We start from the raw sequence: 26,452 nt of genomic DNA, 5'->3' as shown, positions 1-26,452 counted from the left end.
TGTGCTAAGCACTGGGAATACAAAACCAAGAAAAAAATACAGTTCCTGCCCTCAAGGAGCTTACATTCTAATGAGAGAAAACAACACATTAATGAAAACTGAAGGGAGATTTCTGGTGTCTCACTCTGGAGCACGATAGGGCATTTCTCTACAAAATGGCGCATGAAGTCTGAAGAGCTGGGTATACAGCCTGGAGAGAAATAATGTCATGGCTGTCCTGAGTGTTTTCTTTATAATGGAGGTTCTGAGAAGAATTAGCCAATCAGATGAAGAAGTTATGGGGGGTGGTATAGGGGAGGGCATGGTAAAAGCTCCCTAGGATTGGGGAGTCATGAAGCAGGAATGGTAGAAGGGATTCAAGACTGGAGGAGAAAATATTATTGAAATGGTTCACCGTCAGGACACGATTGGATAGAAAGGGAAATGAGTCCAGACTCGGTTTCAACAGATTGGGCAACTATCAAGGAATCATGGGACATGAGGTCAGTACCAGGGCAGAGAACTGGTCTGAGGAATAAGAGAGTAGGAGAGGTGGAAGGTGGAGATTGTGGTTGGAGAAGGGAATTTCGAAGTTCAATACCATTGGAAGGGAGTTCCCAGAATTTTTCCTTTTTCAAGCTTATACTTTTGGGACTGGTTTCTGTTGTGGTTTGGAACACTATAATTTCCCTGCAGCCTGATACTTTGGTACTTCCAGGCTCTATGCCTGGAAACTGAACACCTGGGACTTTGATTTGGAGCAGCATGGTCTGATGGGGAAAAACACTGTTAGATTTATCTAAAGACTAAGATTCAAGTCCAGGCTCCACAACTTGTTATATACCTGGTGGCAAATTACTTGACCTCTTGGTGCCTTAGTGTTATCACCCAGAAAATGAATGCTAATACTTGATTTAATCTCTTCACAGGGTTTATAAACTATAACATGCCATGTACAGTTATTCAAGCAGGGGGGTCCTTTTTCACAGCCCCATGAAAAGTGGGAAAAAATGGGAAAATAACCAAATCTGAGATGCTGAAGGCCAAACTCCTATCAGCTAAATTGCTGATTCTAATCAAAACCCAGGTCTCAAGGCTCAATTCAATTCAACAAGCATTTTATTCAGTGCCACTCTCCCAAATTAGTTTCCTTTTCCCACTTGCTTCAGGAACTTTCCCTAACTTATTATTGTTAAATCATCTCAAGATTGTAGAATTCAGAGGTGTGCAGCGCCTTAGGGTCACAGACCTAGAGCTAGAAGGGACCTCAGAGGTAATCTAGTCCAACCCTTTCATTTTTCAGATGAGGAAACTGAGGCCACTGAGGCCCTGGTGTAGCCAATGTCACACCAGTAGTAAAATGTTGGAGGCCATATTTGGAAAGTGCTCTTTCATGTTTAATGACCATACAAATTAGATTTACTATTTATCATTACTTGGATTTGTGGCAGGAAACCCTTGTGAGAAGATAGTATTCCGGCACACCAAGTACCATTTCTACTGACAAAGCAGTAACTGGTTTTCTCATTCATCTGAGCCTGAGTAGGGAGCCAAAATCAATTTCACGTATCAACCTGTTAACAACAGCCAAAGAACCAGATAACCTACTTTTCTGGGAGCCATCTGGCAGAACTCCTTTCAAATAGCAGCAGTGATCACCCCGTGGCTCTTATTGCAATACTTCAAACGATTTGTGGTTTTATCTAAGTGGGCCCTCCCTGCACTCCACATCACAACCCCTCCAGGGCCTTAATGGACCAACCTCATGACTTACTGTAGCCAAAAAAAAATCTAATAATCTGATGACTGCTCAGGCTCTCTGAACTTACTTGTTCTTAGACAGCAGATATAGCCATGAAACTATAACTTTGAGTTGAAGGGGATGTCAATGATCATCCCATCTAATGCTGAACTCCTTCCCTGCTCCCCCTGCCACATTCTACAGATGAAGAAACTGAGGCCTGGATGGGGAAGTGGCTTCCCCAAGGTCCCACAGGAAGATAGAAAATGGGAATTTGGACTCAGAGCCTCTGAATCCAAGTCTAGTATCAATGTCTTGTTATCCCCTAGTCCTTGGTTGGGTCTATATTTGAAATATTTTCAGTGTATTCAGTAGTCAGTCCATGAGCATTTATTAAAAAAAGAATTGGAATTTAAGAATACCTCATAGGACCAAGCTATATCAATTGATGCAGTAAAATTTTTTTTGCTATCCATAAAGCAAAGAAAATAGAAATAGGATGAAAAATGTTTATTTCACAGTAAAATTGTAATAAAATATTTGTATCAGTTGATGAGCCTGGTCCTTGTAGTGTTAAGTACTTACTGAAGGCCAGGAGCCATGTTAACCATGAAAGCACAAAGCAAGACAGATACATGGTCCCTGCCCTCTAGAAACAAATGAGCTGACTTACATAATGTGTTTTACAAGCCATAAAGGGCTATATAAATGAATGCTAGCTTTATTGTTATCATTAAATGCTATTAAGTATTAAGGAGCTGACTTTCTAGCAGGGAGACAATATACAAACAACTATCCCAGAGAAAAGGTCTGGTTATATTCCACACTGTTGGGGGAATCTGGCTTAAGCTAAGGTTATTTAATTTATGTTCAAAGCATGATGTGTCATTAGAAGAAGACTTCTATGAAGGAACTGTAGCTCAAAATCTAATTTAAAAGAAAAAAAAACAGATGCTAATTAGGGGAGAGTAAGAAAAGGAGGAGTCCTTTTGAGAGCAGTTGATTCTCCATCCTGCCTCCTAAAGCTACATTATCCTAACCCTGCCCATTTTATTATTGGTGTCTTTAAGGCGTAATTAAGTCAGAAATGCCAGTTACTCCCTGGCAGATGGTGACTAATTTTTTAGCTCTGCAAAAAGCAAAAGCAAAACAAACAAACAAAAAACCCCTCCCTTCCTTCCCTATTTTTTCCTTCACTTTCTGTCTCCTGCTTTCTCTCCTCTTATATTTCTTTCTTTTTCTCTTCCTTCCTTTCCCTTTCTCTTCCTTATCCTGTCTTTATTTTTCATATCTTTCTTCTCTTCTTTCCTTTCCAGTCTCTCATTTCTCCTTCTCTCTTTTCACCATATCCTTTACTTTTTCTCTTTTTTCTCATTCCTTTCTCTTCTCTCATTTCATCTTTCACCTCCCTCTCTTTTCCTCTCTCTCTTTTTTCTTTTCCTCTTTCTCCTTCCCTTTTTCTCCCTTCAATTTCTCCCCAATATAATTAATGGGGCAGCTAAGTAGCACAGTGGATAGAGCACTAGCCCTGGAGTCAGGAGGACCTGAGTTCAAATCTCACCTCAGACACTTGCTAGCTGTGTGACCCTGAGCAAGTCACAACCCCAATTGTCTTAAACATCTGGGGCCTTCTCTAGTCATCCTGATGTATATCTTGCCACTGGACCCAGATGACTCTGGAGGAGAGAGTGAGGTTGGTAACCTTGTATAGCCTTTCCTTACTTAAATCCAATTTACTGCAAGTTATGACACCACCCCAATGTCATGGTCCTCTTCGAGAATGAAGGACAAATGACAACAATATGGTTAATATGTTAAGTGTGATTATGACAGTGATTTTTTTTCCCCCAAGTAGCCAGCTCAAGACATAGAAGCCTGTATTACTGGAGGGGCTTCCTGTGATAGCTCAGACGAGTTTTCTGGGCAGTTGAGGGCAACCTGTCCCTTATTGTCATTCCACATTCTTTCAGGCTTAATCACTTGACAAACAAAAATTCAGGATGGCATTCCAGAGAACAAGTTGCCAGTACAGGAACAGGTCAGCTAGCCACACAACAGGCACAAACTTGATGCTGCTTAAAGGAGTCCATGCTTGTATCTGCACTGAAAACTCTCAGGGCCTAACATATACATTTGTGCCATTTCAATGCTGCAAATCCCATTGCTGTGTCATGTGCCTCTGAATGAAGAAGGATTTGCTGCTGCCCATTGAAATGCATATGACTCTGGTTTCATAACTGCAGGATTTGGAAGAGATGTGCCAGGCTGGATTTTTTTTTTTGTTACATAATAATGCCTGTTCTTTCTCTCTTTTTCAATTTTTTCTTCAGATTGATTGTCCTGCTGAGCACTTGAGAGATGTTGATGAGAGAGAAAGCTTCTGCTGATGTGTGATTGTATCAAGGACCCTTGAAAGAAAAGGTGATTTTATTTCATTTGTTTTGGCTTGGGGATAATGACTCGGGCACCTGTGTTCCACAATGCAGGTTCTCTTATTGCTCCCAGAATGGGCCATAAAACCATGCCTTGTAACTCCCTGACAATCTTGATTTCCTGTAGACCTATTTGAAGTGGCAGGAGATGATGAATTCTACAAATAAATAATACAAGGAAAGGCCAGCCATATCAGATCAAACGAGGACTACCCCAACCCATCACCAAGACTTGAACCCAAACCAAGCCCATCCTTTTCCCTGCTTCAGTTTGTTTTGGGGGTGGAGGGACCAGAGGGAGCAAGAGAAAAAGTAGGGTTGGGGGTGGGGACAAGGAGTAGAGGTTGGAGATGATAGAGTATATACAGTACAAATATCCACATCCCTCTGCATTTCCTGGTTTTGTCTGAACCTGGAAACAGGAACAGCACCACGAGGGAGGAAGGCTGTTTGCTCTGAACTCTGGCCAGACTTTGCCTCATGAGATTCCAGTATGATTTCCAGACAAAGCAGGTGCCAATAATTGAGATTCTCATCTTGTCTGAACCAAACCCATCTTGTTGTAAAGACGTCTACCAGGAGTTCAGTAGCCCTGCGTTATTTGCTGAATGACATGGAACTCCCTTTATTCACTCTCCCTGATCCACCCCAGCCCTTACAATGGCCCCATGGGGTCGCTTAATGTTCTCAACGAAAGGGAAGCAGGGAAAGGAAAGTCAGTAGGCCCACTGAGCTCCACTGCGAAGGCTGCTCCAGTTACCGTCCCCTTGGCTATTGTAAAGCTCCATTTTCAGAGGGAAAGACTTGCCTGTCTGTGAATCCCTCTTGGCTGCCAGACTCTCAGAGCACAGCACAGCTGACGCTATTGTTATCCCTACAGGTGGGAGCCAAAGGTCAGAATCCTTCCGAGATTCAAGTACAGTGATAAAAACTGAGGTTTAGGTGATTTCTCAACATAAACACAGAAAGAAGCTTGACCCAAGATGCTTGTAATAGCTGAAAAGAGATCTACTTTTCAACCCCTTTTGTAAAAGACAAACTATGGAGGAGTGTGGTAGGGGGTTAGGGATTAGATGAAGATGAAAAAAAGACTAAAAAAGTTGACAGCAGCTTATTTTTCTAGGTGCCTGTCATCTTCAGGACTCTATAATAGGTTCACACCTCATAAAATGAAAGTACATGTGGCATAGTGAATGCAGATCACTGGACTAGGAGCTGGGAGACTCAGATTTGACACCTAGGTCTTGTACCTACTATCTGTATAACCTTGAATAAATCATTTCTTCTCGATGGAACTCAGTTTCCTAATCAGCAAAATAATGATAGAATCAAAGAAGCACACACATCTCTAGAACTTAGTAGCACTTCAGAGGCCAAACAGTCTCACTCCTTCATTTCATAGATGAAGTAATTAGACTAAGATCCAGAGAGGATGTGACTTACCCAGTGTCATATAGGTAATAATCATAGGAAGTAGGATCTGAACCTAGGCCATATCAGACCATGTTTAAGATCCTTGAAAGTTCTATAACTCATGGGTTATAGAACCTCCATATAATAATGGGGAAAGGGGCGGGGCAGCTAGGTGGTACATTGGATAAAGCACCAGCCCCAGATTCAGGAGGACCTGAGTTCCACTCCAACCTTAGACACTTACTAGCTGTGTGACCCTGGGCAAGTCACTTAATCCTCATTGCCCCACCCCCCAAAAAATTAATGGGGAAGGGCCTAGATTTAGCCACAGATTAGATATGCTTTAGTTATAATTAGTTGTAAATTGTTATAATTTTTCTATTTTTTATATAAATATGTTTATATTAATATACAAATATATACTTATAAACATATATTTAGATAGAAATGCTTTGTAATATAGTTATATTTAAATAGTGTTTATTTAGATAGTACATAAATATGTGAATATTTATATAGGAATAATGTTTATATTATAGAAATATTTCTATATAAACATTATATTATAGACATATATAAATGTGTAACTATACAAATATTTATATGTAATATAATTCACAATAGTTTTAAAATTATAATTATAAACTGCCCATCTTGCTTGCATATTGTATAATGCCAAGAATAAGAGAATGACTTAATCTTGATTAAGAAAAAGTTAAAACTTACAGAGAACATTAATCAGATTTCATTACACTTCTTAAACCCCAAACTCTACCCTTCCCACCAAATATTCGACACAGTTTTGGCTTTGTCCTACTGAGCAAGCAGTTTGGTACAGTAGAAAAGATGCTGAGCTTAAAGAGTCATAGGATCTGAGTTCAAATTCCATTCTACTGCTCATTGTATCATTCTCTGGGCCTCAGCTTCCTTCTCTGTAAAATGAAAGTGTGGGTCTAGTTGTCCTCTTCAGGTTCCTTTGAGCTCTAGATTCACTACCTATGACTTTGGGTCAAGAGACCTGACCTGATAGCCTGCCTCCAGCTCTTAACCTCTCTAAGATTTGGATTTCTCATCTGTAAAATGGGGGATGGTGATCATTATATCACCTAATCCCTAGGACTGCTGTAAGAAAAGTGTTTCATAAACTTTAAATCACTTTAGAAATGTAAAATATTATTATATGTCACGTGTTTATGGTTAAAAATAACTGACATATAAATCAGATCCCCTTCTTGCCCCCACTTCCACTAATTCATAAACTCTCCCCGATATAGGACTCTGAGGGTGCTGATTTTGTGGTGTGTTTTCTGAGATCTCACCATACTTGTTAATGGTGAAATGAATGATTAAATTATAGAATTACTGGTTTTTTCAGGTTGAAAGGGATGTTAGGGATCATCTGCTGCCATCCAGCGACTTTATTTACAGAAAAGGTAACCAAATTGCAAGGTCACACATATAGCTAGTGGCAGAACCATGAAGAGAATCCAGTTATATTGATATTGCCCTATCTAAATTCTTTCCACCATAATATGCTGCCTCTGTGAAGTTTATTTTTTAAAAGGTTCAGATGTAAGGATTTTGCGGTTTCTTACTTTGTGTGGAAAAATATATATTTGCAACTATCTCTGTTTAGCTTGTTGACAAGTAGATTTAATGGGAAATAGATGGAATGTGATTGCCTTTGTTTCCCCCTTCTGATTCTAAATGGCTTCTTATCTCTGAGTTGTTACTTTCTTTGCTTCTGGAAACTAGTTAATGTTTCCTGTCAATTGTACATCTATAGTCCCAAATATCTCCTGTTCATGTGGATTTTTATATAATTTAAAACTTTTATATTTATATATATATTTAGATGTGCATATTTTAAATGATTTATATTATATTTATTATTAAATATAACTATAACAATAAATACTATATTATAAATTAATTGTTAGTTACAATGAATAATTATCATTATATTTATTATATTTTATATAATTTAACATTTATATTTATAAATACTTTAAAATTAATAGGACCAAACTTGGGTAAAATTGTAAAGTTGACCAAGATCCTCACATCCTCACCCTCCTCTTTCTACATTCTGTGATCACCTTTCTATGGTTGATAGAGAGCTGGACCTGGAGTCAGATGAGACCTGGGTTTGAATGCCACCTCTGAAACTTACTAGCTGTGGGACCATAGACAAGTCATATCTTCCCTGACCCTCAGTTTTCTTATCTGTTAAACAGGACCAGTGATTGCAACTACCTCACAGAGCTTTGTCAGGATCACATTAAAGGATACGTGTAAAGACTTTACAAACTTTAAAGAACAACAGAATGTGAATTGTGTTCAGTCTGCTCTTTTATCAGAACTACAATTGGTGTGTTATCAGATGCTTGAATTTAGTGTGACTGATACAAGGCCTATGTCAGGACTATTTACAGTTTAAACTTTTTATATAACTCAGAAAGGAAGGCATTCTTCCTTAAAGAATTTTAGATGTCATTCAGAAAATGTGGCAATGTAGGACTTTGAGTAGGTCTGATGTCATGTCTCTCCTTCCATCCTTCAATCTCTCCAAATCTTACCCATCCTTGAAGGCCCAAGGTACCCCCCCCCACCTCTTTCTTCTTGGATGACATCAGTTAACTAACCTTCCTCCTTTATTTGAGCTTATCTGGACAATACAATCCAAACAACACAGTTGGAAACTTAATTGTCCTCTTAATCATTTCCTGTGTGTTCGTTTTCTCTGTTCAATTACATGACAAGATCCTTTAAGTCAAGGTCTGTGTCTTTTGCTTCTTTCTTTGTACTACCCTCTCCAACATCTGGCAGACGATTGGCACATCAGACCAAAAATTACTTATATCTCTGTTGTATTCCTTTTAATCATAAAGACATTTCACACCCATTATTCCATTGGATCTTCCAAAACAAACCTTTGAAATCAATAGAATAGTGGAAATAGCATTAGATGAGGAAATTGAGATGAGTAGTTAAATGACTTACCTAAGGTCATACAGCCAATAGACATTGGTGATGGGACTTGATTCCAGCTCCTCTTCCTACTACCCTTCCATCCCAGTCACACACTCTCAAGAAATGTGTTAGTTGATTGCAGATCATTTGGCTACAAACTTATATGAATATAGTTTGAGGAAATTGTCCAAGGTTCTCAAAGACAAGTGAGCCTAATCAGGGCAACTCGAGGAACCTGGAGAGTAGCCAAGCAAGCCAATGTTGTGAACATTTCATGGGTTCCCCACTTCAGACTAAAAGAAAAATCAAAATAATTCCATTCTAATTCATGCAATCACTTAACCTGTCAATAAAACATACAGACAAAGGCTGTAAAGACTTAGAGCCAAACCATAGAAAAAGTGCCCTGTGTCAGGTTGAAGATTCAGAATTATCATTGAGTTTCAGCTGAAACCTTCCCGTTAAAGTTCCCAGATTGTGGGGTTGTACTCAGTGACATGGGCCTGCCATAGCACAGCATAGCCTTTCATCTGATGGCCCAGATTGAGCCCTGTGGGAATCAGGAGGCCCTGCCAAGTTCCACTTTCGTAGAGTAATGCTATTGTTGATAAGGGCCAGCCAGCCAGCCAGCCAGCCAGCCAACCATCTGTGCTTGATGCTGGCTTCTCTTAAGAGGAGTTCATAGAGAGAGCTGACCAGATTTTTCTTTTATAGAATGTAGCAATTTGGGCCACTGCTTTAAAAGAATTGCCATTATATTTAAATGTCTTTGATGGTTTTGTTTAAATGTGGCAGCGGGACATAGTGGAAAGTGCCTTATATCAGGAGGCAAAACTCCTGGGTTCAATTTCTAGCTGCTACATATTAGTTCCAGTGTAGCTAGGTAGTACAGTGGATAAAATGCCAGACCTGGAATGGGGAAAATTCATCTTCCTGAGTTCAAATCTGGTCTCACTTACTAGCTGGGTGACCCTGCGCAAGTCACTTAACCCTGTTTGCCTCAGTTTCTCATCTGCAAAATGAGCTGGAGAAGGAAATGGCACGCCATTCCAGTATCTTTGCCAAGAAAACCCCAAATGGGGGTCACAAAGAGGCGGACAAAACCAAAACGACTAAACGACAACAATAACACATACCAGCTATCCAAACTAGCTATAGTCTTGGACAAGTCACCTGACCTCTTGTGACTTTAGTTTCCTCATGTGTAAAATGGAGATCTTCATAAAAGTCCTGCCAATCTCGTCGTATTGTTATGAGTATCCAAATAAGAATATGGATGTGAGGGTTATTGTGTAGATCAGCTTTATAAAACCAACTCAATTTTCATGAGTCTGCTCAAACTTTTCCTAGTGCGCCCCAATTTTCTACCAGTGGCTCCATCAAAGATGATACTGCTTCTCTTTGTCTTCTGTCCCCAATTTCTGTCTTTCTTTTCTGGCAGTTGAGCCTATTCATGTGAGTTTCCAAGGAACCAGGGAAAAGGATGTTTAGTTTTCTCTTGGGACCTCATGGATATTGTTATCATAATCTCTGATAATTTAATCTTTCATTTGTCAGGATGGAAAATCTACTGGACACCAGAAAAGATAATCTTGTACTCACTCTTTCCTTCTTTCCCACACAACTTGCCCATTGTTTTGACCAACTGGGTTTTTAGCTTCTCTGGTGGCCATTTATGGTCAAGTGAGATATAATCTATTAGTCAGGTCATCTATTGGCTGTGATTCTTGCTAGGGCATTTGCCATAAGCCTTCTCCATCATGGACTAGAAAGCATCTAATACAGCTTTGACCTCTGACTTCTTGTGGAGTTCATTTGTCCTGCAGAGAAGTTTTGCATTAGCATGCTTTCTATTGCACATCGGGTGAAGACAAACTGATTTTTTTTTGTTTTGTTATATGTGGAACAGCATTCTGATGCTTGAATCATAGCAGACAGCAAGATGTGTTGAATTATTTCTGTCCTGATTTTTATGGACAGCTCATACAGACAGGTACTACAATTAACAAATGTTAATTAAATGGCAAGTCTAATGTCTTTTTTTCTTTTGCACAGGGCAATGGGGGTTAAGTGACTTGCCCAGGGTCACACAGCTAGTAAGTGTCAAGTGTCTGAGGCCATATTTGAACTCAGGTCCTCCTGAATCCAGGGCTGGTGCTCTATCCACTGTGCCACCTAGCCACCCCAGTCCAGTGTCTTTTTACCAGCTGAGGTCCCAAGGAACATGCTATTTCTGCCTGTATCCTTCTACCACCCCCTTCCACAGAACCATTCCTTATAACAAAGAATAAGGGATGTCACAAAGGAAGAGAGGGATTCTATGAGGTGATGGGAAATCATATTCAGGCATGCATTCATGGAGCCATTCAAGAATTAATGCGGAACTACACAGAACTAACCATATATGTAGAAAAGCTCAGAGAAGTGTTCTTCAGTAATTTTTTAGTTCAAATCTTCATGATCCCATTTGGGGTTTTCTTGGCAAAGATAATAGAGTGGGGGCAGCTAGATGGCACAGTGGATAGCGCACCGGCCATGGAGTCAGGAGTATCTGAGTTCAAATCCGGCCTCAGACACTTAACACTTACTAGCTGTGTGACCCTGGGCAAGTCACTTAACCCCAATTGCCTCACTAAAAAAAAAAAAAAAGAAAGAAAATAGAGTGGTTTGCCATTTCTTTCGCCAGCTCATTTTACAGATGAGGAACTAAGGCAAACAGGGTTAAATGACTTGCCCAGGGTCACATAACTAGTAAGTGACTGAGGTCAGATTTGAACTCAGGAAGAGGAGTTTTCCTGACTCCAGGACTGGCATTTTATCTACTGTACCACCTAGCTGCCCTCAAAGAAGTGAGAAGTAGATAATTGTGGGCTAATATATCAATCCATCAAGCCAGACAATATGTTAGGTGCTAGGATTTCTTAGGTAAGGTTTGATGGAAAAACAGAATTTGAGCTCAGCCCTGGAGGAGCATGAAAGCAATAATTGATGCCTCTTACCTCTAATGAGAGGTTAGGTGGGAAAACTGCTAGACATGGAGACAGATGATGTGGGTTTGAATCCTAACTCTGCTAAGGCAAATTAAGTAAGTTCTTTTCTTTTTTTTTTTTTAAGTGAGGCAATTGGGGTTAAGTGACTTGCCCAGGGTCACACAGCTAGTAAATGTTAAGTGTCTGAAGCCCGATTTGAACTCAGGTACTCCTGACTCCAGGGCCGGTGCTCTATCCACTGTGCCACCTAGCTGCCCAAATTAAGTAAGTTCTTAAACATTACCCTCCTCTAAGTTCTGTGATCCTATCATATTTCTTAACCATTCACGATTGGGGAAAATACCTGGGGAATAGTCAGTTTAAATATTAATGTATGTGCGTGTGCACACACACACATACACACACACGCACACACACATGTCCTATCAAGGCAGGCTTATGTTCTTTGCCTTTTTTATTTCAGGGAGTTTTACTATGCTTGGATTGTAAGGGACAAGCAAGCCTCTCTTGGATTAAAGTGATTAACTAAGCTTCAGATCAAAAAATTGACTCTTGCAGCGTTGCCACTTTGATGTTGAGGGAATACAGCTGCCTCTTTGGTCCACCCTAGAAGGTTTCCTGTTTCAGAACCACTTACAGCACAGTGCCTCTAAGACCAGGCAGCGCTGACTGGGCTATCCTACCACATGTGACACCAGCTACGCCAAGCCTTTCTCCAGAATCACAGCATGGAGCTTGTGTCAGAGAGACTGTGTTTTTTTTTTCCTTGTCTCTGTCCCCCCCTTCCCTACTTTGCTCCCACCCCCACCCACCAATCCAGTCAACAAATGCATTATACAGTGTGGGTGATTTTCATGCGTAAAAACCCAGGTTTTCTATCCTCACTGACAAGGTTCTGAAAATCCTTCCCTTCCTTTTATATGGCGCCATCTGTTGCCTCATCTGTTGGTATAAAGTTGCCTTAGTCAGGAAAGGCGTACCCATTAATGAGCCCATCTTGCCAGTTGGTTTCAACACATACGGCAGCATGCAGCAATTTGGGAGCAGAACCAGCAGCTGATTATGTCTGATAAATTGATATTCATGCCTCTGAAATTTAATGATGGGGTTCTAAATACCTACTTTAGCTTAAATTAAAAACCTCAACCTAGCCTCCCTCTTTTGGCCTTGAATCCAGTCTGAATCGGCTGCACAGAAGGAAAATCTAGACTCTCTTACAAATCATGCTCAGAGTATTTCCTTGGTGGGTTTAATCTTGATTCTTCCCCGCCCCCCCCCACCCCAAATGCTTCTGAAGTGAACATTCTTTGGGAAAAATCTTCTGCCACAGGGAGATGATGCTTGACCTTTTCTATTTGAGTAGCAGTGAGCTCCAAGAAAATAGGAGAGGTGCTTTTTAAACCTTCCAACTTCATTGATAGTCTCAATTTTGGCAGCAGTCTTTGTAACTCCCCGAATCCCTAACCAGGTGCCAGGCAAGTGATAAAGGGATTTAGATTTGTTGGCAAAGCAGGATAGAACAGGATTTGCTATGATGTGCCCAGAGAGGTATTAATAATGTGCATAGTTTTTGTTTATTATAAGAAAAGATCTGAGCCTCTTTAGTTCTGCAGGTGGCCATCAGGATGGGGATTTCCCATTTAAAACATTATATTTAATTTGGGGGAAATAATAAAAAATAAATGGGGAGTGTGTAATGTGTGCATGAAGAAAAGTGTTTGTGATGCAAACTGTAACTTCTAACTAATGACATAACTGAAATGGAAGCAGTAATTAATGAGCCAAGAAATTCTCTCCTCCACAGAGCAGAAGGAAAAGAAAAAAATTACCCATAATTCACCATGTGAAATGTCCCCAAACGGCTCTTCAACTATTAGTTACCCTTACAACTCATTGTTTTTCTTTCATCTAATCAATGCAAATGGCCTGTTCATATGGCAATCATTAACTATGGAATGCCTAGGACCAGAAGGGGTATTTCTAGAGAAACTAAAAGGCTTTTTCGAATTTCCTTCATGCTATTTGCCTTTGCTGTAGTAAAAGAAACAGGGGATATTGGTATATTTAAGAAGAACCAGTTCATGCTCAAGGAGCAAGTAACATCTATCCTTTGTGGCCAGTTGAATATTCTTAGTGAAAAGACTGAAGGCTCTTCCAGGTTCTTCTCTCTTTATTAGACTGGTTGCTAGGAAATATTGCTCCTATATGAAGGTATACATATTTATTGATGCATTTTATATCAGGTGATGACAGTATTTCTCCATAGACAAAGCTGATACTTTTCCCATAGTTTGAGCTGTTTCCTTTCTCAAATTTGTTAAAGTATAGCAGGGGGAAGGAAGGAAGGAAGCATTGATTAAGCACCTACTATGTGTCGGGCATTATGCTAAGGGATTTTCAAATGTTATTTAATCTTGGCAACAACCCTGGGAGGAAGGTGCTACTATTATCCTCATTTTATAGTAGAAGAAACAGAGTGACTGGCCCAAAGTAACATGGCAAGTAAGTGTCTGAGGCTGAATTTGAACTTGGGTCTTCCTGATTTCAGGTATAGCACTTAATCCTCTACACCACCTACCTGGCTTTATTGTAAGCTAGAGATTAATTTGACTTAAATCTTGTGGTTTCTGGGGGTCATTAAACTATGTGCCTTTTCACATGAAAATCCAGGGGCTTACCTACTAATATTATTTAATTTTAACCTTCAGAGTTGATATGTTCAGCAAGGTGTTTCCTTTTACAAAACCAGGTGAGTCCTGTCCTGAAAGGCAATCATCAGATATCATGTCACTGATTTAAGGGTCTCACTAGAATCAGGACCAAATTGCTTCTACTTTAAAAGTAGTCTTCTGTGGGCAGCTAGGTGGCGCAGTGGATAGAGCATGGACCCTGGAGTCAGGAGGACCTGAGCTCAAATCAGGCCTCAGACGCTTGACACTTACTAGCTGAGTGACCCTGAGCAAGTCACTTAACCCTCATTGTCCTGCAAAAATAAAATAAAATAAAATAAAATAAAATAAAATAAAATAAAATAAAATAAAATAAAATAAAATAAAGTAGTCTTCTATCAAGGTACCCAAAGCTGATTTGATTGAGTAAGGTCTCAGAAGGAAGATTCTCACTCTTGTCTTCTTTCAAACTTGCTTATATATAAATGAGATTCATTAGTATAGCCAGTGGACATTGGGGGGGAAAAGTCAGCTACCCGAACAGGGCTTTGAATTTCTTTGGATGGTTATTCTTATATAACAAGAAGTTGTGTCTAAAAAAACATATATTAAGGGCAAAAAGAACAACATAAAATCAAAGCCATAGTTTTATGGAGATTTTATTTAACTTGGACTTCTGTGTTTTCAACTTCAGTCAGGCCTGAGTTCTTCAGCCACAACTGGATTTGAGACAGGGATTGGCAGTAGTGGCACCTGAAGTGAATAAAGAAGGAAATGATTAACCTCTTAAGGTGCCAGGCAGACAGAAGGTGTGCCAGCATAGAGACAGGAAGCTTGAAAGAAGAGTTGCACACCAGCTGAAACCATATGGAAAACTTCTATCTTGCCATGAGAAAAGAAATAGAAAGTATCAAAAGTCCCTGTGCTAATGACAGTCATGAGGGTGAGGCCTATGTGGGGAGGCTTCTGTGCTCTACTAATGGAGAATACCTTAGTGCTGCATCAAAAGCCACCTCTGTGAAATCCAGTCTCCCCTGCTCCCCATAAGGTCTATGAATGTTGGTAGGTCTGTGGTCTAGGATAGAAACACAGCCTCATCTCTTCTTTGGTGCATTCACTGTGGAAATAAATGATTCCTATAGACAGAGCCATAACACTGTCCTCATGAAGAGAAAATACATTGAACTCTTAAATTAGAGCTATACAAGTTAGTAAAGTGTGTGTGTGTGTGTGTGTGTGTGTGTGTGTGTGTGTGTGTGTGTGAAAGAGAGAGAGAGAGAGAGAGAGAGAGAGAGAGAGAGAGAGAGAGAGAGAGAGATAAACTAGCCACAACAGGAAGAGAACAAATATTTATTAAGCACCTACTATGTGCTAGGCACTGTGCTAAGTGCTTTACAAATATTATTACATTATCACATTTGATTCTCACAGCAACTTATTTATTCCCTTTTTACAGTGAGGGAACTGAAGCTGACTGAGGTTAAATGACTTGCCCAGAGTCATACAACTAAGAGTGTTTGAGGCTGGATCAGGATTCATGTCTTCCTGATTCTGCCAGGCCCAACATTCTATCCATTGCATTCCCAGTTGACTCTAAAAAAGCTTCCACAAAAGGCCCCAAACCACTTTACCCAAATGTCTAGATAATGAAGACAAAGAGTGATTTTTTTTCATATTGGTTTGGCTGAATAGTTTTTGTGTCTCTAATTTTTTCAGTTTCTGTAAATAAACAAAGACAAATCTGGGAAAAATTCATAACAGAGATGATAAAGAGGATTGATACAGTACTCCTTAGTCACTTAGAAAGGAGTAGGATTTCATATGGACCTCTCCATATGAAGGACAAGAGAGAAGAGAGCAGTATAATGTAGGGGAGAGAGGTCTACCATGTACTAAGCTATGTGACTTTAGGTAAGTGACCTCATCTCTCTGACTCAATTTCCACATCTGTCAAATAATACTTGTGTTTATCTATCTCCCAGGTTTTTCAAAGTGTGAATTAAAGGAGATAATGAACATAAAGATAATATCGACCAGTCAGCTCTTACTGTGATGAGCTTAGAGGCAACTCAGGTTTCTATCTTTTCCTTTTTCTCCACCCTGAATAGAAATTGGAATATTAACAAGACTTAGTCAACCCTAATTATAAACCTGAATATTAATAAGAACTAATATTAACAATATGTATACTGGGGGCAGCTAGATGGCACAGTGGATAAAGCACTGGCCCTGGATTCAGGAGTACCTGAATTCAAATCCAACCCCAGACACTTGACACTTACTAGATGTGTGACTTTGGGCAAGTCACTTAACCCCCACTGCCCCACAAAAAAATAAACCAATATGTATACTATTGTATCACTGTAGCTGTGTTATATACTCACAGGTCATTGCCATGTCCTAGTTTGGGGCAGAAAGTTCCGACTCAGGGCTAGAGAACGTTAGATCATTGTAGAGGAAGGACCCACAAGGAGATGAAAAATGAATTCATCACACCATTTTCCAAATCCCATCCTGGTTTTCTGCTTCCTCTTTTCTCAAAAACTTCTGTTGCTAGTGCTAAGTACAGTCATGGTTAATGTGACCCAGAAGATAGCTGGGTATTTGAAGTGACCTTTTAGAGAGACCTATCATTTTGACACTACCAATCTAGGTTGTGGGAACAAGAGTAACCTACTGCTCCTGGGAGAAGGTTCATTCAACAGAGGGCTGCTTCAAGGGGCAGCTGGGTTGGGGAGGGGCAACTAGGTGGTACAGTGGATAAAAATACTGGCTCTGGATTCAGGAAGACCTGAGTTCAAATCCGGTCTCAGACACTTGACACTTGCAAGCTTCCTGACCATGGGCAAGTCACTTAACTCTCATTGCCCCACAAAAAAAGATAATAAACAAACGAACAAATGAATGAATGAACAGAGGGCTGCTTCAGTAGGAGAGTATAGTAGGAGAGACAGAAAGAGACACCAAGAAAATAATAATTGCTAGCATTTATAAAGTGTTTTAAGATTTTCAAAGTGATTTATACAGACACTAAAGAAGAATGGAAGGCAAAGAAGTTATGGAAAGAGCAAAATAAAGGCACTCCTGTCCAGATTTCCATAACTATCCTTTCATATGAGCACTGGCACACACTTGGCATCCTCTGATTGGAGGCTATCTAGCTTTCTGTTTAAAAAAAAATAGAAGATTATTTAGAAACACTATTTTCCCGTGTGTCTCATACTCTATTTATAGTAGGGTTTTTTGTTTGGTTGGTTTTTTTTTTATCTATAGTCTTTAATCAACACAAAGGTCTATAAAAGATACTTTGGGAAACAAGAGTTTCTTTCTTTCGATTGCCTATCTCAAAGAGGGAGAGTTTGTGGTGGGAGATTGGCCTAATTTCTGGTGGCAATTGCTCTCTATTGACCAAGACTAATATCCTTTTATTCTAGAATGAGAACTCTTCTTCCCTTGTCATGACAATAAAAAGAGGTGGATATGTGCATTCATCCTTTCTCTTACCCATAGGAAAAGATCTTCCCAACTGTCCCTCTGACATTCTAATATGTTCTAGCTGGGAGGCTTGAAATATTCCCCCCCCACTCTTCTTCTCATGATCCCTAAAGATGCACCTAAATAGTACCATTGCTTTTGTTTGTCCCTTCGTAGCATGTTTCCCCTTCAGTGAAGAAAATCCCTTTACCCTTGTACCTTGTTGTCTGCACTATAATCTTATAAGGTTGTCTAGAGGCACTGGGGAGCTAGATATTGTTTCTCGGGGCATACAACCAAATATGTTTCAGAGGCTGAGGCTTTAGCCCAGGTCTTCCTGATTCTGAGAGCAATTCTCTATCCATTAATCCATGCTTTCTCTTGGGGAATATATTATTATCCCTATTTTATGGGTAAGGAAATTGGGAATCCCTAAGTGGTCATGTGATTTCCCCGAAGGTCATAGAGCTAATAAATGGAGACCTGAGACTCAAACCCCAGATTTTTAATTCCTAATTGAATGTGTTTTCTATATCACCAGCTGTCTTTCTACATAAAACCATGCCTTTTCCTAGTGCCCTTTAAAAGCTTTCAAAGCACATTAATGTGTACTTAGCTCCCGTATACCTGTAAGGAATTGAGAATGCAGGTATTATCAACTTCATTTTACAGAAGAGGACTCTGGGAATATTTTTGTGCTACTTTTGGTGGTAAAACACTGAAACTTTAGGTTCTTATCCAGTAATTTTATAGACCTTCCCAAAAGTGATGATTATAAAGTTCAGCTTTTCTCCCCTTTTTTTCCTTTTCCTCTCTAGGTGACAGTTGGTGGGAAATGAAGGGAACTTTCATGCCAGTTGTTTGGAAGATGGAGGAAAGACACAAATGACTCCTGTGTGTAATGGATCAAAGGAGAAGATAAAGAACGGGGTGGATGTGGGGGTGCTGTGGTGAACTCTTTTGTACTGCCCAGCTGTGGCCTTTCTTTCAACAGTGAACTGACTCTGGTGACTCTCCTCATGACACGACACAGCCACAGCCTTTTTTTAGAGCACTTTCAGACCTAGATAACAGGTCAAAATGAATCTAGACTGGTAAAAACCCAGAATATCTGAAACATATTGAGAATCATAGTACATTAGTCTCATGATTTAGGGACAATCCCAGAGTACCAGACTTTTAAGATGCGTGTTTACATTCCTTCCACAAAGAGAGACATACCCTCGTCATCCCTTTGGAATCATCTTCATTAAGTTATCATGAGAACTCTGACAGATCCTAAGCTTCCAATCATGCTTCAGAGAATGTGTTTTCTGATACATCATGGGTATCGACACTTGCGGTAGCTGCCAGCCACCAACTAATGGCTTCCTGCATCGACTTTTTAGCATTGTTTGCTAATATTCACTTTTTGGAAGCATCCAGCAGCTGGGAACCATTTCAAAGAGTGTGTCTTGCCAGACAGAGGGGATCAGAATGCTACTTCCCTTTGCCAGATGGCTTTTAATGGCTAACTGCAAAAACTCTTCTTACTTAGGAGAGAGATCAGAGAAGCTTTCTTCGATTCAACAAGCATTCATGAGGCACCTACTCTGCACAAGGCACTTAGAATTCAGAGACAAAGTTAAGCAGTTCCTGCCCTCAAGTAACTTACACTCTACCTTTACTTTAAAGAATAATTCATAGCACGGAAACTTTCAGAACATTGGAATCTTTTTATGTAAAGATGGCCACTTGTGAAGAAAAACAACTGCCTTGTGGAAAAAAACAAACCTGTGTTTTTTATTCAATGATAGGATTTTGCTCCAATGGATATCATGATTGCTTTTGTCCCTGAGGCCAGTAGCTTTCACCTTATAAATGTGATTTTGAGAAAGCACAAATTCTCCCTAGGTATAGGGGGAAAAAAAGGTTGTTCAGTTTTTTTTTTTCCCAAAGCAGGATTTTTTAAAAAAATTCCCTATGGCAAGGATCTGTGAACTTAATTTTTTTATATTGTGTTAATTATATTTCAGTGTAATTATTTTTTCATAATCCTATGTATTTTATTTTATGCACTTAAAAGTATCAGAATTTAAGAATACCTCAAAAGACTAAGCTGAGCCAACTGGTGCAGTGCATTTTTTTTTTATCCAAAAGGCAAAAAAAACAGAGATAATAGGGTGACGATATTTATTTCAAAAATAAATGATAGTATCTTTATATTTAAAATGCATTTACATACATAGGAGAAATTATAATAAATTACAGTTAAAGTTTTTTTCTAAAAAATTAATCAGTGTATCAGTTGACATACCTGGTCCTTTTAGTGTTAAAAATATTACTCTAAGATCCATGGGTTTTGCTAGACTGCCAATGGAGTTCATGACACACAAAATGGGTTAAGAGCCTATCCTCCTATGGTGTGTTTCAGTTTGGGGTTTTGATGTGATGTAGCCTCTGATAGGGTCCTACTCTGGTTCTTTTTTGTGACTTGGAGGTGATCCTTGGCCATGATAGCAGACTACAATCACCTGCAGGTTCCATTAAGCCTGTGAAGTCTTCAAATATGGGCCTAAAATGACACATTGTCAACTTAGCAGCATTCGATACCACATGGCTGGCTTCCACTGAAGAGGGTCATAATCTATACCACTGGAGGTGGGGGAGACCCAATACTGATGAAATCACAGATCTCTATAGTATGGAAGCATAACAGTAGTGAAAGGAACAAAGAACCAGGAATTAGGAGACCTGAGTTCTGACTAAGATATACCCCCACAAGGGTATTGAGTGAGCATCTAATAAAATAAAATATGTGAAATGCCTTGTAAGCCTTAAAGTGATAAACAAAAGCCATTATCATTATTATTATAATCATCACTGGTTAATAATAATAATAACTAACATTTATATAGTGCTTACAATCCTTATCCATAAAATAAAGATAATGTTTCCCAAAAGAAATAGGTAGGTACTATTATAATTTTATGGATGAGAAAATTGGGGCAAACAGGTTAAATGACTTGCCCAGGGTCACACAGCTAGTAAGTGTCTGAAGCCAGATTTAAACTGGGGTCTTATTGACTCCAGGCCCAACACTACCCACTGCACCACCTAGCTGCCCCCTAATATTTGTTTAACGCAAAGGGTTTCAGAGCTAGAAGGGACATTAGTGATAACTTCTACTAATTTTACAAAGGAGAAAATAGAGGCTTCTTGGAGTGGCTGAGTAACTTGTCCGAGTTCAGAGAGTCAGGACTAGAACACGGGTGTCCTGACTCTGGTCCTGTGCTCCTCCTGTCTCCTACACGCCATCAGTGTGATTAGAAGAAGACTGATGAGGTTTAGTCTGAAGATTTGAGTCTGAATGCCAGCTCTGACACTTCCCACCTCTATGACCTTGGGCTAACAACCATTTAAGTCATTTACCTGCTCTTTGTTTCCTAATCTGTAGGATGAGGGCTTGAACTCTGACCTCTAAGACTTCTTCCAATTCTAAAATCTATGATCCTGCATGTTCCTTACCTTGACATCATTCAGCTAGGGCTGCTGGCTCCAAAGGGAATAGAAATGTTTTCTTCCCAAGGGACTGTGTGATCACATTGCCCTTCACAGGACTGAGTAGCAGACATTCTATCTTCCCTGCTGGAGACAGCAAATTCTTCATTTGCCTCACTCCCTCCCCTACTTTCCATTGAGAATAAAAAGGTGCACCATTGCTTTGGATGCCTTGGGGAAGGCATTACTGTATCAGGTGACATGTGACTCTGAAAATCTGAGGGGAAAAAAAGACAATTTGTTCCATCGTGTCGAACAAACCTGATCCCAACCCAAGTGGAACGACTGTTAAGATGCATTTACTAGCACTAATACATAACTTATATTTTTCAATTAGCCCCCTGCTCCCATGAATAGCATTTTTCTCCTTTGCAACACAACATACCCAACATACATAGGTGGAAGAGATAGGCCAAATACCTCTTGTTGTATCATTCATTAACCTGACTTGATTTTTACCTTCTCCTCCATCCAGACTTTAGGCCTAGATAAAGACTCACTAGTCCAATGGGCATTAGCTCATTGAAGTGGAAAGGTTAGGGACAATTCTTAGTTTATCTGAGCAAGTACTGAAAGTTGAAGTCTCATCTGAACTGTGCTTAAAACTAACTAGAATGGTGCTTTGAACACAGGAGGAACTTAATATGTATTCAGCTGTTTGATTAAATAAAAGCGCTTTTATCTAAATGTAATTATAAGGGAGGGGCAGCTAGATGGATGGAGTGGAGAGACTGGATTCAGGAAGACTTATCGTCCTGACTTGGACTCTGACCTCAAACACTTATTAGTTGTGTGACCCTGGGCAAATCACTGACCCCTGTTTACCTCAGTTTCTCCATCTGTAAAATGAGCTGGAGAAGGAAATAGAAAACCACTCCAGTATTTTTGCCAAGAAAACCCCAAATGGGGTCACAGAGAGGCAGACACAACTTAAACAAACAAACAAACAAACAAAAAAACCCTGAACAACAAAAAATTATAAAAGAATGGGGACTTAAAAAAAAAAGTCCTCCATCTCCTGGTTCATATGGCAAGGGACTCACCTTCAGCTGCCACTTTTCATAATATGTATTGGGAAATAAGGAGGGAGGGCTAAGATGAATATTTACTTCTAATATAAACCCACGTGAGGGAATGTGGTGCTATTCATTTGAGTAATTCCCATTTTGCTTTGGATGAGGGTTAGTTTACCTTTCCCTCTCTGGGTGGGAGGTTCAAGGCTGAGGATGAAATTTCATCCATGACTAAGTTTCTGCAGCAGGACCAATGCAGTAGCAAAGTCCAACCTTCGGGTCAGACCCTAGCAAAGCCATTAGCCAAGCTAAGATGGGGAAGGAAAGTCTGTCCGCACAGACTCTCCATTTCACAACCTCGAGTGTTCATTCCCAGCTGTTTACCGTGTGTGTGTGTGTGTGTGTGTGTGTGTGTGTGTGTGTGTGTGTGAGAGAGAGAGAGAGAGAGAGAGAGAGAGCGCATTCTATGTATCTGCCTGCATATTGCTGTGTATCTACCCTACATCATCCCCTGACCACTTGGCTTGTCTTCCAGTATCTCTCTTTGTGTTTTCCATCCTCTGCATGTTGATTCAGTTGAACCTGTGGAGGGGAATCTATATCCTGTGTTGCTGCCATGGTTGGATTAGATGGGAAAGTGAAGGGACTAATTGGTCAATAAACTTCACGTCATTGCTGAGTTTCTGCCATTGGTGGGCTTTGGTTTCAGATACTTCCTCAGAATGAAAGGGAACACTGGAGGAGCTGGAAAGCATCCCTCTCTTCTCAAGATGATGCTGGCGGTCAGCTGGCTCAGATTTGCCTTCTTCATTCCTGCTCTATTCCCAGGTGAGTAGTTGCCCATGCTAAGTGATGCCCACAGACCCTGTAAAGGATCATTGGTGTCACAACTGGGGTTTGGGTGGTGACAGGATGGTCCAGATCACTAGTGGTGGAGACCCAGAGATTAGAGAGAACTGCCAGAGTGAATTAGCCTCTAACAAAAAATGAGAGGAAGAAGTCTAGAAAGGTGGACAGCTGGGAAGTGAACAGTGTAAGGGAGTGAAGTGAGCACTGATCTTGGCCAACAGAATACCTGAGTTTGAGCGAAATCTCTGCTGTTTACTATCTGTGTGACTTTAGAAAAGTTATCTGGCTTCTTTGGGTGTCTTGTTTCCTCCTCTTTAAAATGAGGAGAGAAGTGTGGTTTATATGATCTCTAAAACTTTTCCAAAACAAGTTAATTCTAACAAAGTGAGTTTTTTAGTCCATCCTTCCATGTGCAACTTCTGTAGTTTGTTTCTTTTTACTTTGTCCAGATTCTTGACTGAGATAGCAAAATTTTAAAATAAAATCTATTCAAATGCAGATAAAGAAAATAGTATACTAGAGGGTTAATAAATAAATTTAGTTTATAAATAAACAAATTGAGTTATATATAAATCATAGAGATACATAAAATTAAATCAACATTTTTATATAAATTTGTTTATATAAATCATGAGAGCCTTCCAGTGGATGTCAGAGGAATTTAGTAGCAGGTATGATGAGATAAATGTGGTTCCTCAACATTATTGGGGTCTAGCCATAAACATTCAGAGACATCTGGTGTCAGACAAGAGGCTGAGAATAAAACAAGTTAGTGGTAAGATCAGGAAGTCTGGCAGAGGCCCAGCCTTGGAGGTTTCTAGTGGCAGGTAGTAGGTGGAGATCAAAAGCAGGTGGACTGGGGCAGCTAGGTGGTGCAGTGGATAGAGCAACGGCCCTGGAGTCAGGAGTACCTGAGTTCAAATCCAGCCTCAGACACTTAACACTTACTATCTGTGTAACCCTAGGCAAGTCACTTAACCCCAGTTGCCTCACCAAAAAATAAATTAAATAAAATAAAAATAGGTGGACTGCAAGTATCATTGAGATCCAGCAGGTAGTGACGGAGAAATAGCCCAGAGGGAGTAGGGTTCAGGGTTATGATTCTAGTTTCTTCAAGTCTGATGACCTGGGCTATTAGGTAATATTTCAAGGAAGGGACTCAGAAACAGTAGAGCAGGATTGGAACTCCATCTCTGGAAATGGGGATTCAAGGTTCACAGAAGACAAAGAAAGGACCTAGCAACCAGGGAGAATATAACTTCTGTAGAATAAAACTGCCTGATCTCTGGAATCATGCATCCTTTTATTCTTAATGCCCTGGCACCAGATTTGTCCTAGCATCTGGAATGGGGCTAAGCCTTCAGGTTGAGTGACCCTAGTTATGAAGACTGGAGGTAATGTGGGGTCAGGCATCCAGGCCATTTATTCCAATGGGAGAAGGGAGCCCATTACTGAAGTTACTAGAGAGAATGATTAGGCAGATCAAATATATCCAACCTTATCTCCTTCAATTTCTTTTAATGTTTGAGAGCAAGAGCAGAATATTCTGTGAGTCAAAAGACAAAACTACAATCAATAAAAATGAAGTTTAGTTTAAAGGTCTATTATGTTTAAAATTTTCAGCCTGATTTACTATCATTGTTCTCATGTTTATAAGTAATGGTTTTCTACAAGGAGTTCAAAGTATTTTCCTCATTTTGCTAATTAATAATCCTCACAACATCAGAGAGGTGCAGGTAGAACATAGTAATATGTTGTGGAATCTCTCATGTGAATGCATTCAAGCATTTGAATTGAAGAACCATGAGGAAGAGAGATTAGACATTCTGTTTGGCCCCAGATGACAAAACCAGGAGCTATAGGTGGGAGCTGCTAAGAGACAAATTTGAGCCTGATGTCAGGGTCTTTAATGCTGACTGAAAGTGGAATGGGCTGCCTCCAGAAGCAATGTGCTCCTCTTCATTGAAAGTGTTTCAAGGGGTAGCTAGGTGGCGCAGTGGATTGAGCACTGGCCCTGTGGATTGAGCACTGGCCCTGGAGTCAGGAGGAACTGAGTTCAAATCCCGCCTCAGACACTTAACACTTACTAGCTGTGTGACACTGGGCAAGTCACTTAACCCCAATTGCCTCCAAAAAAAGTGTTTCAAGGAGAAGCTGCATGACCCCTTGTTGGGGATGTTTTAATTAGGCATCCCTTAAGTTGGACTAGATGGCTAATGAGGTCCCTTAGAATTTGAAGATTCTGTGAACATTCATTAAGTACCTATTATCTGCAAGGTACTATGCTAGGACCTAGGCATACAAAGACAAAAACACCATTTTTGCCCTTAAGAAGCCCTCTACATTCCACTGAGGTATGAGGGTAGGCAAGATATGACATAGGGAAAGGGAAGGGAATAAGAATTTATTAAGCACCTACTATGTACCAGGAACTATGCTAAGTGCTTTGCAAATATTATTTAATGAGATAAGTACAAAGAATAGTACAAAGAAAATGGAAGAAAGAGTAAGCTAACTATTAGGAGGAATCATGGAAGATGTGGCACCTGAGCTGAGGGCTGAAGAAAGATAAGGATTCTGAGAAGTGAAGTTGAGATGGGAATGCATTTTTGGGATGGAAGACAGCTGGTGCAAATGCATAAAGTGGAAAGGAGTTTCTATACAATTCTTAATCTTATTTTTGGTGACATAAGTGGAAGCAGTTTATGTTTTAACTTTGAAAGTTTAGTTAACTGAAACTATCACTGGGGTTATATGTATCATCTGTATTGATGTAGTTGAAAAAATTTTTTTTTCTCCAAAGACTTGATTTATTTTAGGTATTCGAAGTGAAGAAATAAGATTCTTCCCTAGGCATTTCTTGATGAATTGAGAACTTCCCTCTTGCTTTTCAATTTCAAGCCACTTGAAAATGGCCCTTTGTTCATTTCAAATTAGGGGTTGGTCAGGTACAGGTTGTCCTTAGCTGTCTGTGAGGCTCTTTTTAACTCTAAAACCATGAAAAAGAAAGCAAATGCTTCATGCCCACAACGCCTCTGTCTGTCTCTCTTCCCCCTCTGTCTGTCTATCTCTGTTTCTCTATATCTCTCTGTCTCTGTCTCTCTCCTTCTGAGACATATTCTATCTCAGACTCTAGAGGAGAAACAGAAACTATGCCATGTAAATTTGGCCTCTATTTTTCAACTAAAAGGATGTCTTGAAAGTTGTAGTGCACTCAAAGCTTTTGTAGCTTAATAGTTCATTAAGACTTTTGGGACACCTTGTTATTAATAACTGATATTTTATGGTGCTTTAAGGTATGCAAAGGGATTTATGTATATTATTTCATTTGATCCTCCTAACAACCCTGTAAAGGAGGTGCTTTAGGTATTAGTATCCC

At 39.8% G+C, this 26,452-nt stretch overlaps 1 protein-coding gene across 1 annotated transcript in view; it reads left to right on the top strand.

Annotated features, from left to right (window-relative positions):
- LOC122744712 (cell migration inducing hyaluronidase 1) overlaps positions 1 to 26,452 on the top strand; it is a 239,432-nt gene that overhangs the window by 107,213 nt on the left and 105,767 nt on the right. Inside the window, exon 2 of the mRNA XM_043990351.1 lies at positions 22,934 to 23,052. Coding sequence (XP_043846286.1) covers positions 22,947 to 23,052 — 106 coding nt within the window. The 5' untranslated portion in view covers positions 22,934 to 22,946. The remainder of the gene's footprint in view (positions 1 to 22,933; positions 23,053 to 26,452) is intronic.

Source organism: Dromiciops gliroides, chromosome 2 (genome assembly GCF_019393635.1).
Source record: "Dromiciops gliroides isolate mDroGli1 chromosome 2, mDroGli1.pri, whole genome shotgun sequence".
Classification (NCBI taxonomy): domain Eukaryota; kingdom Metazoa; phylum Chordata; class Mammalia; order Microbiotheria; family Microbiotheriidae; genus Dromiciops; species Dromiciops gliroides.
The sequence above is the reverse complement of the archived record's forward strand: the minus strand, read 5'-3'. Positions and strand labels throughout refer to the sequence as shown.